At 43.6% G+C, this 22,245-nt stretch overlaps 1 protein-coding gene across 1 annotated transcript in view; it reads right to left on the reverse strand.

The window, feature by feature from the left end:
• Positions 1-520: 520 nt before the first annotated feature.
• The window catches only part of LOC135550525 (moesin-like), a 41,026-nt gene continuing 19,301 nt past the window's right edge, over positions 521-22,245 (reverse strand). The window contains exons 6-13 of the mRNA XM_064981435.1: positions 10,186-10,332; positions 9,921-10,017; positions 9,077-9,240; positions 8,528-8,658; positions 8,085-8,245; positions 7,643-7,735; positions 1,986-2,216; positions 521-1,789 (exon numbers count right to left, since the gene is read on the reverse strand). Of these exons, the coding sequence (XP_064837507.1) occupies positions 1,625-1,789; positions 1,986-2,216; positions 7,643-7,735; positions 8,085-8,245; positions 8,528-8,658; positions 9,077-9,240; positions 9,921-10,017; positions 10,186-10,332 (1,189 nt within the window). The 3' untranslated portion in view covers positions 521-1,624. The remainder of the gene's footprint in view (positions 1,790-1,985; positions 2,217-7,642; positions 7,736-8,084; positions 8,246-8,527; positions 8,659-9,076; positions 9,241-9,920; positions 10,018-10,185; positions 10,333-22,245) is intronic.

The following is a 22,245-nucleotide window of genomic DNA, read 5'->3' on the forward strand; positions in this document are numbered from 1 at the left end:
TGAACGTCTGTGCCTCGCATACTCCCTTAAAAGACCTTCGCTTGAAAAATGAATGAGAAAGTAGCGGCAATATGGGCGCGTGGCATGTGAGCGCCTTCCTATATGACGTTGAGTCGCAAGCTAGCGCGAGTACGCGCTCTTTGAAAGGGGGGAGTAGTGTAACGACCCTGGGGTTATAACGTAATGAAACAGGCAGGGAGCAGGTCTCGAACCCTCGACCTTCTAGCCGGAAGTCCAGCGCGCTATCGCTGTGCGGCAAAAGCATGCCCAAGCGGCAGAGTCGATATCCGCTTTTGTAAACCCAGGGTCGTTACTACTCTTTGTCCCTCTTGAGGCGCCGTAGCCAGTGTACACTTCCTCAAAATAATCTGAATTAATCTAAAATAAGGTTTAAATGGCGCAATTTTATATCTAAGATGTTTGTTGTAGTATTTTTGCATGAAAACGAGTTGTCTCACGCTGACTGACAACAAACACTTGAAGAATCCCTACTGTTGACCAATGATGAAGACGCATAGACTTCAGTTACCGATTTCAATTTACCTCAAGAAACTAAAATTGTGTGCACGAACAGCCCCAAAAAAACAACATTGCAGAAGACCAAAACGTCACAACATGTCGTCATAATATATACACAAACTATTTTGAACTGTTTCGGATGGGAAGCATGCAGACAACTTTACATTTCATAAGACATCCATCTTTTTACACATCATAACCTGTTTTATTGAAAAATCCAAATCACAAAATAAATCCTTCAAGACAGGCCTTAGAATCATATTTCTAAAAATGCCATATAATAAAATACTTAGCAAAGGATTGATATACAAAAACAAACCCCTAATCATGGTAGCTACTAGTGTGCATGGCTATATGTCATAGCAGATACACTTGGTCTATAAAGAGTCATTCATAAGTATGTGTCTCTTTGAAAATGGAAAACGTGGTATTCCAGCACTTATTTCATATGGACTTAATAAAATCTTATGTAAAAGTAATACTGTTGAGAGTTTCCAAACAAATATGTCCTTCTCTTAGAAAGACAACAATCTTTTTAAATGCCTAAAATTAGAAAATAATAAAAAACTACAATCTAATTACAGTTTGATGTTCTCTCTTAATTTGTAGAAAATGCTTACAGTAATAGGTCTACTTCAAAACAAACAAACCTGCTCTGAAATAATGACACCTAAAATGTGGCCAACCATAACGTAATTGCAGCTGTCCTGCATTGTGTTGTTTTGTTAATTTTTAGTTTAAAACAGTGTGAGAGATGAATCACTTAAAAAAACTAAATTATAATCAATAAAAACACCCTCCATCTATAATTCAAAGGCTGGAAAAATGTATTATCAAATTTTATTCACTTTAAACCATTCTTCGATAAAAAATGTCCCTGATGCATCCACTTATTTCATACTTCTGAATAACATTACTTGTAATGTGATTTGTGCACCATTATTCATATACATTTTGCTGTACTTTTGTTTTGCTTTTTGATATGTATTCTGGTCTTGTTTGGGTAAAAGGCACTGTAGCTTGTGTGAGGCAGGTCTGCAGTCTAGAATGAATGGACCAAGTATGGCACCGCTGTGGGGGTTATAGTAGTTGCAAACAAGATACATCACATACACTCAAACTCGTCTATACGCTGCTTGGTGTTGCCCGACCGAATCTGCCGGAGGGTCTTGTACTTGTCCCGTCCAGCTTTCACATTATCCGCATGGATGATGTCATTTGCGGTTTTCTTGGTCTCATCTCGAGCGATGGCCAACTCCGAGCTCAAAGCCTGGTAGAGGAAAGATAACATTACTGCCAAGTCTCACTACGGCTCACACAACAACTCAAGCATACCAGGACATGTTTATAGGCCCCATTCTTGTAATCTCTACAATATCATAAAGAGTGATGCAACCCCTATAAACAGCTGTGTTTCTAGTCCTGGAGGTGTTTGATGTGGACAGCAGCCACAGTCGGTCACTCACCAGCAGGTGTTGCTGCACACGCTCGTTCTTCTCGGCTTCGGTCATACGCTCCTCCTCGCTGCGGTCTTTGTAGGAGATGCCGCCCGTGAACTCGGCACTGGCCTGGTCGCTGGTCTCGTCGTTCTCGTCATGCTCATTCTCGGCCTGCATAGGCTCCTGTATGTGTGATGCCATGATTTTGCTGTTCAGCTCCTCTTTGGTCTTCTCCAGGTCCTCCTGCACCATGCAGGCCTAAGGGGGGCAGCCACTCATGTTAATGACTCATGGTATGAACTGATTCAGGAGAAGGAATATCAATCAATAGGCTATGTGATAAAAACAAACATAGGGGTGAACTTCAGGTGAACTACAGTGTTAGCTAATGGTTTAGCCGAGTCCAGTATAATCTTATATATCCATAAAGGATTTTGTGTCACTACAGCACAGTATTAGCCAATCTTTCACCTGTCTGAATCTGTTCAAATAAAATAAAATGTTATTGGTCAAATACACTTGGTTTGCAGATGTGATTGCTAGTGTAGCGAAATGCTTGTGCTTCTAGTTCCGACAGTGCAGTAATATCTAACAGTATTCTAACAATTCCACCACAACTGCCTAATACACACAAATCTAAGTAAAGGGATGGAATAAGAATATATACATATAAATATAAGGATGAGCGATGACCGAGCGGCATAGACAAGATGTAATAGATGGTATGAAATAGATATGTAAACATTATTAAAGTGGCATTATTAAAGTGACTAGTGATCCATTTATTAAAGTCGCCAATGATTTCCAGTCTGTATGTAGGCAGCAGCCTCTCTGTGTTAGTGATGGCTGTTTAACAGTCTGATGGCCTTGAGATAGAAGCTGTTTTTCAGTCTCTCAGTACCAGCTTTGATGCACCTGTACTGACCTCACCTTCTGGATGGTAGCGGGGTGAACAGGCAGTGGCTCGGGTGGTTGTTGTTGTTGATGATGATCTTTTTAGCCTTCCTGTGACATCGGGTGCTGTGGGTGTCCTGGAGGGCAGGTAGTTTGCCCCTGGTGATGCGTTGTGTAGACCGCACCACCCTCTGGAGAGCCTTGCGTTTGTGGGTGGTGCAGTTGCCGTAACAGGCGGTGATACAGCCCGACAGGTTTCTCTCAATTGTGCATCTGTAAAAGTTGTGACGGTTTTAGCTGACAAGCCAAATATCTTCAGCCTCCTGGAGGTTGAAGAGACGCTGTTGCGCCGCCTTCACCATACTGCCTGTGTGGGTGGACCATTTCAGTTTGTCCGTGATGTATATGCCGAGGAACTTAAAACTTTCCTCCTTCTCCACTGCTATTCCGTCATTGTGGATAGCGGGGTGCTCCCTCTGCTGTTTCCTGAAGTCCACGATCATCTCCTTTGTTTTGTTGACGTTGAGTGAGGTTGTTTTCCTGACACCACACTCCAAGTGTGTGTCTCGTCGTTCTTGGTAATCAAGCTCACTACTGATGTGTTGTCTGCAAACTTGAAGATTGAGTTGGAGGCGTGCATGGCCACGCAGTCGTGGGTGAACAGTGAGTACAGGAGGGGGCTGAGCACGCACCCTTGTGGGGCCCCAGTGTTGAGGATCAGCAAAGTGGAGATGTTGCTTACTACCTTCACCTCCTGGGGGTGGCCCGTCAGTAAGTCCAGGACCCAATTGCACACGGCGAGGTTGAGACCCAGGGCCTCAAGCTTAATGATAAGCTTGGAGGGTACCATGGTGTTGAATAGAGGTCGACCGATTAAATCGGAATGGTCGATTAATTAGGGCAGATTTCAAGTTTTCATAACAATCGGAAATCGGTATTTTTGGGCGCCGATTTTTTTATTTTATTATTATTATTTTATACCTTTATTTAACTAGGCAAGTCAGTTAAGAACACATTATTATTTTCAATGACTGCCTCGTTCAGGGGCTGAACGACAGATTTACACCTTGTCGGCTCGGGGGATCCAATCTTGCAACCTTACAGTTAACTCGTCCAGCGCAATAACGACCTGCCTCTCTCTCGTTGCACTCCACAAGGAGACTGACTGCCTGTTATGCGAATGCAGTAAGCCAAGGTAAGTTTCTAGCTAGCATTAAACTTATCTTATAAAGAACAATCAATCATAATCACTAGTTAACTACACATGGTTGATGATATTACTAGATATTATCTAGTGTGTCCTGCGTTGCATATAATCTAACTGAGCATACAAGCATACAAGTATCTAAGTATCTGACTGAGCGGTGGTAGGCAGAAGCAGGCGCATAAACATTCATTCAAACAGCACTTTCGTTGGTTTTGCCAGCAGCTCTTCGTTGTGCGTCAAGCATTGCGCTGTTTATGACTTCAAGCCTATTAACTCCCGAGATGAGGCTGGTGTAACCGAAGTGAAATGGCTAGCTAGTTAGCGCGCGCTAATAGCTTTTCCAACTTCACTCGCTCTGAGCCTTGGGGTGGTTGTTTCCCTTGCTCTGCATGGGTAACGCTGCTTCAATGGTGGCTGTTGTCGTTGTGTTGCTGGTTTCGAGCCCAGGGAGGAGCGAGGAGAGGGACGGAAGCTATACTGTTAAACTGGCAATACTAAAGTGCCTATAAGAACATCCAATAGTCAAAGGTTAATGAAATACAAATGGAATAGAGAGAAATAGTCCTATAATTCCTATAATAACTACAACCTAAAACTTCTTACCTGGGAATATTGAAGACTCATGTTAAAAGGAACCACCAGCTTTCATATGTTCTCATGTTCTGAGCAAGGAACTGAAACGTCAGCTTTCTTACATAGCACATATTGCACTTTTACTTTCTTCTCTAACACTGTTTTTGCATTATTTAAACCAAATTGAACATGTTTCATTATTTACTTGAGGCTAAATTGATTTTATTGATGTATTATATTAAGTTAATACTGAATAAACACTTATTTTGTTGAAATTGTCATTATTACAAATACCTATTTTTTTTTTAATCGGACCATTTAAATTGGTATCGGCATTTTTGGTCCTCCAATAATCGGTATCGGCGCTGAAAAATCATAATCGGTCGACCTCTAGTGTTGAATGCTGAGCTGTAGTCAATGAACAACATTCTTACATAGGTATTCCTCTTGTTCAGATGGGATAGGGCAGTGTTATGTGATGATGGCGATTTCATCTCATGTGGACATATTGGGGCGGTATGCAAATTGTAGTGGGTCTCGGGTGGCAAGTAACGTGGAGGTGATATGATCCTTGACTAGTCTCTCGAAGAACTTCATGATGACAGAAGTGAGTGCTACAGCACGATAGTCATTTAGTTCAGTTACCTTTGCCTTTTTTGGTACAGAAACAATGGTGGTCATCTTGAAGCATATGGGGACAGCAGATTGGGATAGGGAGAGAATGAATATGTCCGTAAACACACCAGCCAGCTGGTCTGCACATGTTCTGAGGACACGGATAGGGATGCCGTCTGGGCCGGCAGTCTTGCTAGGTTTAGCACTTCTAAATTTCTTACTCACATCGCCCATGGTGAAGGAGAGCCCACAGTCCTTGGTAGTGGGCTGCATTGGTGGAACTGTATTATCCTCAAAGCTGGCAAAGGTGTTTAGTTTGTCTTGAAGCAAGACGTCAGTGTCCGTGACGTGGATGGTTTTTATCTTTTCGTAGTCCGTGACTGCCTGTAGACCCTGCCACATACGTCTCGTGTCTGATCCGTTGAATTGCAACTCCACTTTGTCCCTATACTGACATTTCACTTGTTTGATTGCCTTTTGGAGGGAATAACTGCACTGTTTGTATTCAGCCATATTCCCGGTCATCTTTCCATGGTTAAATGCGGTGGTTCGCGCTTTCAGATTTGCGCGAATGCCGCCATCTATCCATGGTTTCTGGTTATGGTAGGTTTTAATAGTCACAACATCTACAATGCTTTACCTTATAAACTCACTCACCGAATCAGTGTATAAATCAATATTATTCTCTGAGGCTGCCCGGCACATTTCCCAGTCTGTGTGGTCAAAACAATCTTGTAGCGTGGATCCCGATTGGTCAGGCCAGCATTGAATAGTTCTAGTCACGGGTACATCCTGTTTGAGTTTCTGCTTATAGGACAGGAGGAGCAAAATGGAGTTGTGGTCAGATTTGATAAAGGTATGGCAGGGGAGGGCCTTGTATGCGCCGCGGAAGTTAAAGTAGCAGTGATCCAGTGTATTTCCCGCATGAGTGCGAGAATCAATATGCAGGTAAAATTTAGGTAGCCTTGATCTCAAATTTGCTTTGTTAAAATCCCCATATACAATAAATGCAGCCTCAGGATGATGGTTTAGAGTCCAGTGAAGTTCCTTGAGGGCCGTCGTGGTATCGGCTTGAGGGGGATATACACAGCTGTGACAATAACTGACGAGAATTCTCTTGGGAGATAATATGGTTGCCATTTGATTGTGAGGAATTCTAGGTTAGGTGAACAAAAGGACTTGAGTTCATGTATGTTGTTATGATTACACCATGAGTCGTTAATCATGAAGCATACACCCCCGCCATTCTTCCCAGAGAGATCTTTATTTCTGTCGGTGCGACACAAAGAATCCCGGTGACTGTACCGACTCCGACAACATATCGAGAGAGACATGTTTCCATGAAACAGAGTATGTTACAATATCTGATGTCTCTCTGGAAAGCAACCCTTGCCCTAATTTTGTCCACCTTGTTATCTAGAGACTGGACATTGGCGAGTAATATACTCGGAAGCGGTGGGTGGAGTTCACACCTCCGAAGTCTGTCCAGGAGGCCACTCTGTTTACCTCTTCTGCGGCAACATTGTTTTGGGTCAGCCTCCGGGATCTCATCAAATGCCCTGGGTGGTGGTGCGAACAAAGGATCCGCTTCGGGATAGTCATATTCCTGGTCATAATGTTGGTAAGTTGACATCGCTTTGATATCAAATAGTTCTTCCCGGCTGTATATTTTAAAACTTAACATTTTCTGGGCTAACGATGCAAAAAATAATACATTAAAAAACAAAATACTGCATAGTTTCGTAAGGACTAGAAGCGAGGCGACCCTATCTGTTGGTGCCATCTTGCTGTTGCCCCCTGGCAGAAGAAATATGACGTCTATAAGATTCTACAGTCCTAATGGACCCAAAATATACATTTATTTCCCGGGTGACAGGTGCACCAATCAGTGACAGTCTAAGCTCATAAATCCATCCTATGAAAATGGGTTTGTTCTAGACAGCACAATCACAGGACATTTGGGACCTGCCATTTAGATTTGCTTTCTTTCAAATGCTAAAATAGGGAGAAAAGCACAATGGGGTGAAAGATATCCTCCCAGGCAAACAGGATTTCCCTAACGTAAAGACAGAGAACCCTCCCCTTACAGCCAGGCCCACACCACAGCATGAGTCACCATGCCCACAGGGAGGAGAGGAGGGGCCCTTCCTATTGAGCAATGCCCTGCACCAGAGGGAGTCTAAGTATGGTATCTTAAAACAAACAGTGCCCAACTGCTATAACTTCAGAACAGCAAATCAGGGTTAAGCTTGAATGCTAGGCTATGGTTCATCCTCATTTTTTACTTTTTTCTAATGGATAAATTACTGTAACATTTAATGACACATGGGACTAAACTATTTGAGAAGGTGGGGGAGGTCAGAGTGAATGAAGAGAGCAGTAGCTGAAACCACACCTTCTGTTGCCACTGCGTTGCCTCATCCTCCTTTTTCTGCTTGGCGTCCTCCAGTAGGGAGATCTTTGAGGTCAGCTCAGCCAGTTCCGTGGCCTGTGGAAACATTTTTTTTGTTATTTTCACTTTCTTTCCATGAATTTGGATTTGAAAGTTTTAACAGATGTTTGCTTATTTTCCTTTCCAAACCATGTGAAGACTACCACAGTTAGAAAACCAAGAAGTTAAACAATGATTTTCATACATTTCACAATTTCTAGAATAATAATATTAACTATCATGATAATACATGTTCCTATACAATACAAATAATAATTGATGTGTTATATTCCAATGAATGAACTACAGTAATTCATAATCATCCCTTTACTCAGCTCATCACTCTGTAGCACAATGCTACGTGCTGACACTGCGTGTGCTGTTCATTAATGTGTGTGTAACTCACCAAGTGTTCCTGGTTCTTCATCTGGTTCTCAGACTGCTGGAGCAGGGCAGTCTTGGCCTCCTCAGCCATCCTGCGTTCCTTTTCCAGACGCTCCGCCTCCTCCTGAGCACGCTTCCTCTCCTGTTCCAATTCCAGGGCCCTCCGTGTCTGCTCCTCCAACTCTGCACACACAGTAATGATGATACAAGACAGAATTAATTATGTGTACTGTAGCTTGGGCTTCATTAATCTCTCTTGCAAAATATGTTTTACCTCAACAAAACTTGCATAAATAAAGGATAAATTAGGCCTTACAGTGCTTTACATTGTATGGAGTGAACACACAACTTCTGTATTTAGACAACAATCAATAAAAAGCTATGAACAACCACACTTATAAGACTCCCAGCTTTAAGAGTAAAGAAAATACTTTGTTTATACTACAGAAATAGGGTGTTTCCAACCTTGCTGAGCTTTTTTTGTCTGTTCCTCAATCTGTTTCAGTCTCTCCATAAGCTCCTCCTTCTCCTTTTCAATCTTTTCCTTTTCTTTTTCAGCAAGTTCTCTCTTCTTCTTTTCGTTCTCCAGCAGTGCCCTGGTGGACAGAGGCCGTAGAGTAAACAGGGATATAGAAGGGAGGGAACATGGATAACTTCCTAACATTGTCAAGCCTTCTTAATCAGACAATAGGCCAACGTAAACATTAGCTAAATAGATCTGTCATTGTTCTGATGGCTACTGAAGTTAGAGGGAATTTCTTAAGAAAAATCCACTCATAACAAAGACACACATGTGTGGCCAGTGGCCACCAGTTGACACCCACAACATTCTGCTGATTTTAATGTTAGAAACTATCAATTGATGCACAAATGTCCTTCATGTTCAGCTTTATTTTGGAGCATTGCTGTTGGGCTTGTACAAGGATGACACAGGCAGGAATAACCAAAGGTCTGATGTCTTGAAATAGACTCATGTTAGCAGTAGCTTGAGTGTGTGGTGGTGGTGACACTGACCTCTCCATCTTCTTGTGGTTCTTCTCCTCTCTGGCCTGGGCCTTCATCTGCTGTACCTCGATGGTGTCTGGTTTGCGGCGACGCATATACAGCTCATGGTTGCCCATGCAAAGTGCCAGGATGCGCTTGTTGATACGAAGTCGTGGAGCATAGAATACAAAGTCCTAGAAGAGAAAGCATGTTTGACTATCCAACGTGGTCTCAGAGCATTTCGTATTATTTTATACATAAATCTCAGACACTCCATTTAGTTTGAATTGTTACGTTTCGTATAGTATGTATTAAATTGTGGATGTCCATCATCCATTTTGTATAATATGTAATGAATTGCAATTTGTACAATATGTTACGAATTTCCAAAATGTACAATATGTTACAAATTTGCAAAATGTATATGTTAAGAATTCCAATTTGTTGTGACCAATGTTAGCTAGGTGGCTAACACTAACATTAGCTAGCTCTAGGGGTAGGAGTTTGGTTAAGGTTAGGGTAAGGGTTAGCTAAAAGGGTAAAGATTAGGGGAATGGTTAGCTAACAGCTAACAAGTAGCTAAAAGGTTGTAGCTAAGTAGCTAAAGTTGTATTTGATGAGATTCAAACATGCAACCTTTGGGTTGCTAGACATTTGTTTTTGTCTCAAGTAACTTATGTAACCATACCAAATGTAACATACTAATTACTGTGTCCGAGATGTATATTTACTATGTTATGTCTGATCTATGAGACCAGTCCATATCAGTAATCTTTCTCAAAATAATTATGGCAACAATAATGATTTTTTGTACCTAGGAGATACTGTATAACCTTATAAACTATGGATGAGTATAGAGAGGGTGGTTACATACTGGTGCTTTCTTGTCAATGGGTTTGATGACAAACTTCTTGTCGTTGAAGGAAATATTCCTGATTTCACTCCATGGGAATCCAATTTTAGGTGTCATCCTGTTGAGGCAAAAATAACATATAAACAGTGATATTTGCACTATTTTGCATGTAGTCATAATCAGAAAACAACCATTGTACCGAAGTTTGTACAGCGTGTGTTTAACATATTTCAGTCCCATACTTGTGAGTACCCCTGTGGTGTATATTTCGACATGAGTCACTCACTTATCATTTTGTTCGTAAATGTTGAGTCCCAGGGCGTCTACTCCTAACCACAACTCAGATCCTTTCTTGTTCTTGATGCTGAAGTAGTTGACACCGTACATCTCCAGGTCCTGGGCAATCTTCAGGTACTCCATCATTGAATCCTCTCTGTGGAAGTATTACAAATTACATTAAAAATATATTTTTTTTTTCAATGACTGGTGCAATGTTCACAAGTATGTGGTACATTTTCACAACTGTAAGCACAAATCAAAACAGATGTTTCAAAAACTAAGTACATTTTCAATTGATTGAGTACAAAAAAAACAAAGTCAAAGTAATTTGTTCACTGTACCAAATCACTCTTTCAATTTGCATACATATTCAATCTAGGTATCTGCTTTTCAAAATGTAATATTCACATTACTTTTGATATAATTTGCTTGTCATTTGTTAACAATACCTTTAACTATCACTTAATCAAACTGCTCAAAACTGATAACTACTGAACCAAAATTATGTAGTGCCTAGTTTACATACATGTATATAGTTTAATAACTGCTGAACACTGTAAAATAAATGTATAAATTTGACATCAATTTATGTTGGAAGGTAAAACCAAATCATATATGTATGTGGCTGTAAATACTACATCATAATTCTCCATCAGCCAGTGTGTTTCAATAGGACAAAGTGGAATGAGTCACTATGTGCTACCATTTAGAATTATAGTGTAGTGTACAATGCACTGCTGAACTTAATGGTTGTATATAGAAATATATTCCATTCATCTGAATTTCATTGATGAATCAATTAGAGAGAAAGGCGATACTATATCAGTTGTCAAGTCACGTAGAGAAGGTTTATCTTGTATAATGTTGCATGGGGCAGAAATGGCATTCAACACCATGCTACACCAACATACATCTTTAAAATCACTTATTTAAGTTTCTTTACAATCATAATAGGCTAGTTCATATACATACAATTTAGCTTTCACATCAATACATGCGTTCATAATTACATTACATGGTTTACAGATTTAATAGTGTCCATGGAAGTTTCTGTAGGCCAGCTTCTTTTTAGTTTACATTTACATCATTTAGCAGATGCTCTTATCCAGAGCAACTTACAGGAGCAATTAGGGTTAAGTTCCTTGCGCAACGGGACATCGACAGATGTCGGCTCAGGGATTCAAACCAGCAACTTTACGGTTACTGGCCCATCGCTCTTAACTGCTAGGCTACCTGCCACCCTAGTTCTGTTATGATTTGTTCAAAAATAGAGTTTGAGGGGACAAAAATTAGTTTTATAGTCAATGCATCTTGTCTTCCAAATCTTATTGTTCACAATGCATATTATTGTCCACCATCATTCTTTAGTATTGTCATCTACAGTGCCTTGCGAAAGTATTCGGCCCCCTTGAACTTTGCGACCTTTTGCCACATGTCAGGCTTCAAACATAAAGATATAAAACTGTATTTTTTTGTGAAGAATCAACAACAAGTGGGACACAATCATGAAGTGGAACGACATTTATTAGATATTTCAAACTTTTTTAACAAATCAAAAACTGAAAAATTGGGCGTGCAAAATGATTCAGCCCCCTTAAGTTAATACTTTGAAGCGCCACCTTTTGCTGCGATTACAGCTGTAAGTCGCTTGGGTTATGTCTATCAGTTTTGCACATCGAGAGACTGAAATTTTTTCCCATTCCTCCTTGCAAAACAGCTCGAGGTCAGTGAGGTTGGATGGAGAGCATTTGTGAACAGCAGTTTTCAGTTCTTTCCACAGATTCTCGATTGGATTCAGGTCTGGACTTTGACTTGGCCATTCTAACACCTGGATATGTCATGTCTTGTTATGTCTGTTCCTGTCCTTTCTCTTCACTCTGTCTCTCTCTGCTGGTCTTTTTAGGTTACCTTCTCTGTCTCTCATTCTTCAGCTGTTCTACATTTCCCCTAACTAGCTCATTCACTCTTTCCCCACCTGTTCTCTCTTCCCCCTCTGATTAGGTCTCTATTTCTCTCTCTGTTCCTGCTACTTTCAGTGTCTGATTCTTGTTTGTGTTTTTGATACCAGAAGCAAGCTGTCGTCCCGTTTGCTTCCACCTTGTCCTATCCTGTCGGAGTCTGCCTGGCAGGTGCATCCTGCATTATACTACGTTCTTTTGTTCCATTGACTACGTTGGAAGAGGATTTATGCCATTCCTGTTTTTATTAAAGAACTCTGTTTTCTGTTAAAACCGCTTTTGGGTCTTCACTCAAGTACATAACAGAAGAATCAGACCAAGAATGGACCCAGCGGCTCCGGACCCTTTTCACTCCGCCGTCGAGATCCAGGGAGCGATGCTAGGCAGACACGAGGAGGAATTGTCTGCTGCTCGACATGCCGTTGAGACCCTGGCCGTCCAAGTCTCCGACCTCACAAGACAGGTTCACCAACTCCGCCTCGATCCACCGCCCACTTCCAGGGTTTCCGAGTCTCCGGAGCCCAGGATCAACAACCCGCCGTGTTACTCTGGGGAGCCCACTGAGTGCCGCTCATTCCTCACTCAGTGTGATGTGGTGTTCTCTCTCCAGCCCAACACTTACTCCAGGAGTGCAGCCCGCATCGCCTACGTCATTTCTCTCCTTACCGGACGGGCGCGTGAGTGGGGCACGGCAATCTGGGAGGCGAGGGCTGAGTGTATTAACCAGTATCAGGACTTTAAGGAGGAGATGATACGGGTTTTTGACCGTTCTGTTTTTGGCGAGGAGGCTTCCAGGGCCCTGTCTTCCCTATGTCAGGGGAATAGATCCATAACGGATTATTCTATTGAGTTTCGCACTCTCGCTGCCTCTAGTGACTGGAACGAGCCGGCTTTGCTCGCTCGTTTTCTGGAGGGTCTCCTCGTCGAGGTTAAGGATGAGATCCTCTCCCGGGAGGTTCCTTCCTGTCTGGACTCCTTAATAGCTCTCGCTATTCGCATAGAGCGACGGTTTGATCTTCGTCGCCGAGCTCGTGGAAAGGAGCTCGCGTTCTCCGTTGCTCCCCTCTCCACATCACTGCCACCTGCCGCATCACTGCCACCCTCCTCCGCCGGCTCGGATGCTGAGCCTATGCAGCTGGGGGGTATCCGCATCTCGGCCAAGGAGAAGGAACGGAGAATCACCAATCGCCTCTGTCTCTACTGCGGCTCCGCTGGTCATTTTGTCACCTCATGTCCAGTAAAAGCCAGAGCTCATCAGTAAAGGGAGGGCTACTGGTGAGCGCAACTACTCAGGCCTCTCCTTCTGGATCACGCACTACCTTTCCGGTCCATCTCCGCTGGCCCGGTTCATCTGCTTCCTGCAGTGCCTTGATAGACTCTGGGGCGGAGGGCTGTTTTATGGACGAGACCTGGGCTCGGGAACATGACATTCCTCTCAGACAGTTAGGGAGCCCACGGCCTTGTTCGCTTTAGATGGTAGTTCTCTCCCCAAGATTCAGCGTGAGACGCTGCCTTTAACCCTCACTGTCTCTGGTAATCATAGCGAAACCATTTCTTTTTTAATTTTTCGTTCACCTTTTACACCTGTTGTTTTGGGTCATCCCTGGCTAGTGCGCCATAACCCTTCTATTAATTGGTCTAGTAATACTATCCTATCCTGGAATGTTTCTTGTCATGTGACCTGTTTAATGTCTGCTATCCCTCCTGTTTCCTCTGTCTCTTCTTCACAGGAGGAGCCTGGCGATTTGACAGGGGTGCCGGAGGAGTATCACGATCTGCGCACGGTGTTCAGTCGTTCCAAGGCCACTTCTCTCCCTCCACACCGGTCGTATGACTGTAGTATTGATCTCCTTCTGGGAACTACTCCCCCGGGGTAGATTATACTCTCTGTCGGCTCCCGAACGTAAGGCTCTCGAGGATTATTTGTCGGTTTCGCTCAACGCCGGTACCATAGTCTCCTCCTCCTCTCCCGCCGGAGCGGGGTTTTTTTTTGTTCAGAAGAAGGACGGGTCCCTGCGCCCATGCGTGGATTATCGAGGGCTGAATGACATAACAGTTAAGAATCGTTATCCGCTTCCTCTTATGTCTTCAGCCTTCGAGATCTTGCAGGGAGCCAGGTTTTTCACCAAATTGGACCTTCGTAACGCCTACCATCTCGTGCGCATCAGGGAGGGGGACGAGTGGAAGACGGCGTTTAACACTCCATTAGGGCACTTTGAATACCGGGTTCTTCCTTTCGGCCTCGTTAACGCTCCAGCTGTCTTTCAGGCACTAGTTAACGACGTCCTGAGAGACATGCTGAACATTTTTGTTTTCGTTTACATGGACGATATCCTGATTTTTTCTCCGTCTCTCTCGATTCATGTTCAGCACGTGCGACGCGTCCTCCAGCGCCTTTTGGAGAACTGTCTTTATGTGAAGGCTGAGAAGTGCATTTTTCATGCCGCCTCTGTCCCTTTTCTCGGTTCCGTTATTTCCGCTGAGGGCATTAAGATGGATCCCGCTAAGGTCCAGGCTGTCATTGATTGGCCCGTTCCTAAGTCACGCGTCGAGCTGCAGCGCTTTCTGGGCTTCGCTATTTCTATCGTCGTTTCATCCGTAATTTCGGTCAGGTGGCAGCTCCCCTCACAGCCCTTACTTCTGTTAAGACGTGCTTTAAGTGGTCCGTTTCCGCCCAGGGAGCTTTTGATCTTCTTAAGAATCGTTTTACATCCGCTCCTATTCTTGTTACACCTGACATCTCTAGACAGTTTGTTGTTGAGGTTGACGCGTCAGAGGTGGGCGTGGGAGCCATTCTTTCTCAGCGCTCTCTCTCTGACGGCAAGGTCCATCCTTGCGCGTTTTTCTCTCATCGCTTATCGCCGTCAGAACGTAACTATGATGTTGGTAATCGCGAACTGCTCGCCATCCGCTTAGCCCTAGGCGAATGGCGACAGTGGTTGGAGGGGGCGACCGTTCCTTTTGTCGTTTGGACTGACCATAGGAACCTTGAGTACATCCGTTCAGCCAAACGACTTAATGCGCGTCAGGCTCGTTGGGCTCTGTTTTTCGCTCGTTTCGAGTTTGTTATTTCTCATCGTCCGGGCTCAAAAACACCAAGCCTGATGCTTTATCTCGTCTCTTCAGTTCTTCTGAGGTCTCCACCGACCCCGAGGGGATTCTCCCTGACGGGCGTGTTGTCGGGTTGACTGTCTGGGGAATTGAGAGGCAGGTAAAGCAAGCACTCGCTCACACTCCATCGCCGCGAGCTTGTCCTAGGAACCTTCTGTTCGTTCCCGTTCCTACTCGTCCGGCCGTTCTTCAGTGGGCCCACTCTGCCAAGTTAGCCGGCCACCCCGGCGTTCGGGGTACGCTCGCTTCCATTCGCCAGCGTTTCTGGTGGCCCACTCGGGAACGTGACGCGCGTCGATTTGTCGCCGCTTGTTCGGTCTGCGCGCAGACTAAATCTGGGAACTCTCCTCCTGCCGGCCGTCTCAGACCGCTTCCCATTCCCTCTCGACCGTGGTCTCACATCGCTTTAGATTTTATCACCGGACTGCCTTCATCAGCGGGGAAGACAGTTATTCTTACGGTTGTCGATAGATTCTCTAAGGCGGCTCATTTCATTCCTCTCGATAAGCTCCCTTCTGCTAAGGAGACGGCTCAGATCATTATCGAGAATGTTTTCCGTATTCATGGCCTTCCTTCTGACGTCGTTTCCGACAGAGGCCCGCAGTTCACGTCTCAATTTTGGAGGGAGTTTTGCCGTTTGATTGGGGCTTCCGTCAGTCTCTCGTCCGGCTTTCATCCCCAGTCTAACGGTCAAGCCGAACGGGCCAATCAGACTGTTGGTCGCATTTTACGCAGCCTTTCTTTTCGTAACCCTGCGTCTTGGTCAGAACAGCTCCCCTGGGCAGAGTACGCCCACAACTCGCTTCCCTCGTCTGCTACCGGTCTATCCCCTTTTCAGTGTAGCCTCGGGTACCAGCCTCCGCTGTTCTCATCTCAGCTCGCCGAGTCCTGCGTCCCCTCCGCTCAGGCTTTTGTCCAGCGTTGCGAGCGCACCTGGAAGGGGGTCAGGTCGGCACTTTGCCGTAATAGGGCGCAGACTGTGAGGGCCGCTAATAAGCGTAGGACCAAGAGTCCTAGATATTGTTGCGGTCAGAGAGTATGGCTCTCCACTCAGAACCTTCCCCTTAAGACAGCTTCTCGCAAGTTGGCCCCGCGGTTCATTGGTCCGTTCCGTATTTCTCAGGTCATTAATCCTGTCGCAGTGCGACTTCTTCTCCCGCGCTATCTTCGTCGCGTTCACCCGGTCTTCCATGTCTCCTGTGTTAAGCCCGTTCTTCGCGCCCCCGCTCGTCCCCCCCCCCCCATCCTTGTCGAGGGCGCACCCATCTACAGGGTTCGTAAGATTTTGGACATGCGCCCTCGGGGCCGTGGTCAGCAGTACCTAGTGGATTGGGAGGGGTACGGTCCTGAGGAGAGGAGTTGGGTTCCCTCTCGGGACGTGCTGGACCGTTCGCTGATCGATGATTTCCTCCGTTGCCGCCAGGTTTCCTCCTCGAGTGCGCCAGGAGGCGCTCGGTGAGTGGGGGTACTGTCATGTCTTGTTATGTCTGTTCCTGTCCTTTCTCTTCACTCTGTCTCTCTCTGCTGGTCTTTTTAGGTTACCTTCTCTGTCTCTCATTCTTCAGCTGTTCTACATTTCCCCTAACTAGCTCATTCACTCTTTCCCCACCTGTTCTCTCTTCCCCCTCTGATTAGGTCTCTATTTCTCTCTCTGTTCCTGCTACTTTCAGTGTCTGATTCTTGTTTGTGTTTTTGATACCAGAAGCAAGCTGTCGTCCCGTTTGCTTCCACCTTGTCCTATCCTGTCGGAGTCTGCCTGGCAGGTGCATCCTGCATTATACTACGTTCTTTTGTTCCATTGACTACGTTGGAAGAGGATTTATGCCATTCCTGTTTTTATTAAAGAACTCTGTTTTCTGTTAAAACCGCTTTTGGGTCTTCACTCAAGTACATAACAGGATATGTTTATTTTTGAACCATTCCATTATAGATTTTGCTTTATGTTTTGGATCATTGTCTTGTTGGAAGACAAATCTCCGTCCCAGTCTCAGGTCTTTTGCAGACTCCATCAGGTTTCCTTCCAGAATGGTCCTGTATTTGGCTCCATCCATCTTCCCATCAATTTTAACCATCTTCCCTGTCCCTGCTGAAGAAAAGCAGGCCAATCCATGATTCTGCCACCACCATGTTTGACAGTGGGTATGGTGTGTTCAGGGTGATGAGCTGTGTTGCTTTTACGCCAAACATAACGTTTTGCATTGTTGCCAAAAAGTTCAATTTTGGTTTCATCTGACCAGAGCACCTTCTTCCACATGTTTGGTGTGTCTCACAGGTGGCTTGTGGCAAACTTTAAACAACACTTTTTATGGATATCTTTAAGAAATGGCTTTCTTCTTGCCACTCTTCCATAAAGGCCAGATTTGTGAAATATACGACTGATTGTTGTCCTATGGACAGAGTCTCCCACCTCAGCTGTAGATCTCTGCAGTTCATCCAGAGGGATCATGGGCCTCTTGGCTGCATCTCTGATCAGTCTTCTCCTTGTATGAGCTGAAAGTTTAGAGGGACGGCCAGGTCTTGGTAGATTTGCAGTGGTCTGATACTCCTTCCATTTCAATATTATCGCTTGCACAGTGCTCCTTGGGATGTTTAAAGCTTGGGAAATCTTTTTATATCCAAATCCGGCTTTAAACTTCTTCACAACAGTATCTCGGACCTGCCTGGTGTGTTCCTTGTTCTTCATGATGCTCTCTGCGCTTTTAACGGACCTCTGAGACTATCACAGTGCAGGTGCATTTATACGGAGACTTGATTACACACAGGTGGATTGTATTTATCATCATTAGTCATTTAGGTCAACATTGGATCATTCAGAGATCCTCACTGAACTTCTGGAGAGAGTTTGCTGCACTGAAAGTAAAGGGGCTGAATAATTTTGCACGCCCAATTTTTCAGTTTTTGAAGTTTTAAATATCCAATAAATGTCGTTCCACTTCATGATTGTGTCCCACTTGTTGTTGATTCTTCACAAAAAAAATACAGTTTTATATCTTTATGTTTGAAGCCTGAAATGTGGCAAAAGGTCGCAAAGTTCAAGGGGGCCGAATACTTTCACAAGGCACTATATATGAGTATCGAAGACACCTACATCAAAATCAAAACTTCATCAGATCCCATATTTCTTTAGTTCTGTAGCAGTTGCATAAAACGTGTTCTAAACTCTTCATCAAGACAATTAGGCATTAGACAAAATGTACTTTTAGCAAAACAGCTCCACTTTACTACAGCACGCACTGGTAGACGTCGTACAGAAATCAACCATGCAGTATCTCTGTCAATTGTGTACTGATTAGAGGGCGGCAGGGTAGCCTAGTGGTTAGAGCCTTGGACTAGTAACCGAAAGGTTGCAAGTTCAAATCCCCGAGCTGACAAGGTACACATTTGTCATTCTGCCCCTGAACAGGCAGTTAACCCAATGTTCCTAGGCCGTCATTGAAAATAAGAATTTGTTCTTAACTGACTTGCCTAGTAAAATAAATCAAATTTAAAAAGATTTTGAATGCACTCTTCACTTTCTGCAGGGATCAGGGTTTCGGTATGCAGCTTCACCACCATACATTTAATCAGATATCACTTTAAAAATAGTTTTGTTCGAGTCACTGTTCCAGAATCCTTAAGAGTCTATTGACGCACCCGTGTCACGGGATTTGTCTGAAGGTAAACGGTACCAGTTTTTAAAAATGTATGGACGTACAGTGCCTTTGGAAAGTATTCAGACCTTTTCAAAATGTTGTTACATTACAGTCTATTCTACAAAAAAAGTGTTTATCCTCATTAATCTACACACAATACTCCATAATGACAAAGCGAAAACAGGTTTTTAGAAATGTTTGCACACATAAACAGAAATACCTTATTTATATACAGTGAGAAGAAAAATAATGTGAAGCCTTTGGAATGACCTGTATTTCTCCATAAATTGGTCATCAAATTTGATCTGAAGTTCATTTATTTTTAATTGAACCTTTATTTAACTAGGCAAGCCAGTCAAGAACAAATTCTTATTTACAAACCCGGACGATGCTGGGCCAATTGTGTGCCGCCCTATGGGACTCCCAATCACGACTGGATGTGATGCAGCCTGGATTCAGCACTGTTGCTACTCTCCCTAGGAGTGGCCGTCCTGCAAAGATGACTGCAAGAGCACAGCGCAAAATGCTCAAAGAGGTTAAGAAGAATCCTAGAGTGTTAGCTAAAGACTTACAGAAATCTCTGGAACATGCTAACATCTCTGTTGACGAGTCTACGATACGTAAAACACTAAACAAGAATGGTGTTCATGGGAGGACACCACGGAAGAAGCCACTGCTGTCCAAAAAAAAATAGTGTTGCACGTCTGAAGTTTGCAAAAGTGCACCTGGATGTTCCACAGCGCTACTGGCAAAACATTCTGTGGACAGACGAAACTACAGTTCAGTTATTTGGAAGGAACACACAACACTATGTGTGGATAAAAAATGTCACAAAACACCAAAATCAAAACCTTATCCCAACTGTAAAGTATGGTGGAGGGATCGGCATGGTGTGGGGCTGCTTTGTTGCCTCAAGGCCTGGACAACTTGCTATCATCGATGGAAAAATTAATTCAACAAAGACATGAACACTTCTAATTGTTTGTGTGTTGTTAGTTTAAGCAGACTGTGTGTGTCTATTGTTGTGACCTAGATGAAGATCAGATCAAATCTTATGACCAATTTACGCAGAAATCCAGGTATTTCCAAAGGATTCACAACTTTTTTTTGCTTCTGTAGGTATTCAGACCCTTTGCTATGAGACTTGAAATTGAGCTCAGGTGCATCCTGTTTTCATTGATCATCCTTGAAATGTTTCTACAACTTGATTGGAGTCCAACTGTGGTAAATTCAGTTGATTGGAAATTATTTGGATAGGCACACACCTGTCTATATGAGGTCTCACAGTTGACAGTGCATGTCAGAACAAAAACCAAGCCATGAGGTCAAAAGGAATTATCCATAGAGCTCTGAGACAGGATTGGGTCTAGGAACAGACCTGGGGAAGAACACAGTGGCAGAGGTTTGGAACAACCAAGACTCTTCCTAAAGCTGGCCACCTGGCCAAACTGAGCAATCGGGGGAGAAGGGCCTTAGTCAGGGAGGTGACCAAGAACCCGGTGGTCACTCTGACAGAGCTCAAGAGTTTCTCTGTGGAGATGGGAGAACCTTCCAGGAGGACAACCATCTCTGCAGCACTCCACCAATCAGGCCTTGATAGAAGAATGGTCAGACAGAAACAACTCCTCAGTAAAAGGCACATGACAGCCATTTGGAGTTTGCCAAAAGGCACCTGAAGGATTCTCAGACCATGAGAAACAAGATTATCTGGTCTGATGAAACCAAGAATAAACTCTTTGGCCTGAATGCAAAGCGTCGCATCTGGAGGAAACCTGGCACCATCCCTACGGTGAAGCATGGTGGAGTCAGCATCATGCTGTGGGAATGTTTTTTCAGGGGCAGGGACTGGGAGACTGGGACTAGGACTGGGAGGCTTTGGGACAAGTTTCTGAATATAGTTGAGTGGCCCAGCCAGAGCCCGGACTTAAACCAGATCAATCATCTCTGGAGAGATGTGAAAATAGCTGTGCAACAACCCTCCCCATCCAACCTTACAGAGCCTGAGAGGATCTGCCGTGAAGAATGTGAGAAACACCTAAATACAGGTGTGTCAAGCTTGTATCGTCATACCCAAAAAGACTCAAGGCTGTAATCGCTGACAGAGTAAAGGGTCTGAATAGTTATGTAAATGTAATATTTCCGCTAAAAAAAAATGAAGAAAAAAAAAATCACTAAAACAGTTTTTCTTTTGTCATTGTGGGGTATTGTGTGTAGATTGAGGGGAAAAAATACATTTTAATCAATTTTACAATCAGGCTGTAACCTAACAAAATGTGGAAAAAGTCAAGGGGTCTGAATACTTTCCGAGGGCATTGTATATAGATCCTGAGTAATTTCATTTCATATTTAATTTCTATATGGATGGGAGGTTTAGAAAGCTCATCAGCCATCCAAACTCCTTCTGTTTTTACCATAGCCAACTACTTAACAATACCCCTAGTAGGATAATGAAACTGTATTTCTCATCATGCTCACAACATGCCATTGGATTAAAATGATAAAAATTCTGGTTTGCAAACAAATAAATGTCCATGTCAAGTAATGGTAAAATGCTCTCATGGTATTTCACAAAAGATTCACAAAAAAACCTAGATTTTGCATGAATGACTCAGGGGTGAAAGATGTGCACAACTCCAATGAATACACAATCAAATGTTCTGAACATAACATAGGGGACATTACAAATATCAGTTGAGAGTAGTGATTGGACGATTGATACCAGAGCTCCGACGCAGTTTTCAAAGCACTACTGATTGGATGTACTACTGACACAATGTAACGATGCTTGTATCAAAGTAACAATACCATGTGATGATGACGTTTGAAGCTTCGACCGTCACACTACTGATTTATTACTCGTTTTGAAGCATATACCAATGACGGATAGTTTCAAAGTAACATTACCACATGATCAATGGCGTCTGAAGCTTCGGAAGATCACATGCTTTTTCAAAATGGGTGTTGCAAAATGCGTGATCCCACTGATTTCACCGGGGTGCTTTCTTTGATACAAAGTTGCTTTCAAACACCAACATCTGCTGGACACCTTATTTACCAATTTACTTCATGTTTGTCAGTTTATAGCACCTAAACGGTAGCTCAGCAGGTAGGGATGCAGATTTGGGATAAGACACCAGCATAGGCACAAGATTGAATCTTGGCTATAGTTTAAAAAAATAATTTACTGTGAACCCATCTGCCCACTGGTGTTCAAATAATTTGTTTTATTTAGTGTAGCCTATGATCATCTTTTGTCTTCAGCATCCTAAATAATACCTATGAACTAATTTACCACCTGGTGATGACACCAGGCAGGAAAAGAATTCCATCTCGCCAAAACAGGCTGAAATTTAAGACAGTCTTTTC

Source organism: Oncorhynchus masou, chromosome 12 (assembly GCF_036934945.1).
Source record: "Oncorhynchus masou masou isolate Uvic2021 chromosome 12, UVic_Omas_1.1, whole genome shotgun sequence".
Classification (NCBI taxonomy): Eukaryota; Metazoa; Chordata; class Actinopteri; order Salmoniformes; family Salmonidae; genus Oncorhynchus; species Oncorhynchus masou.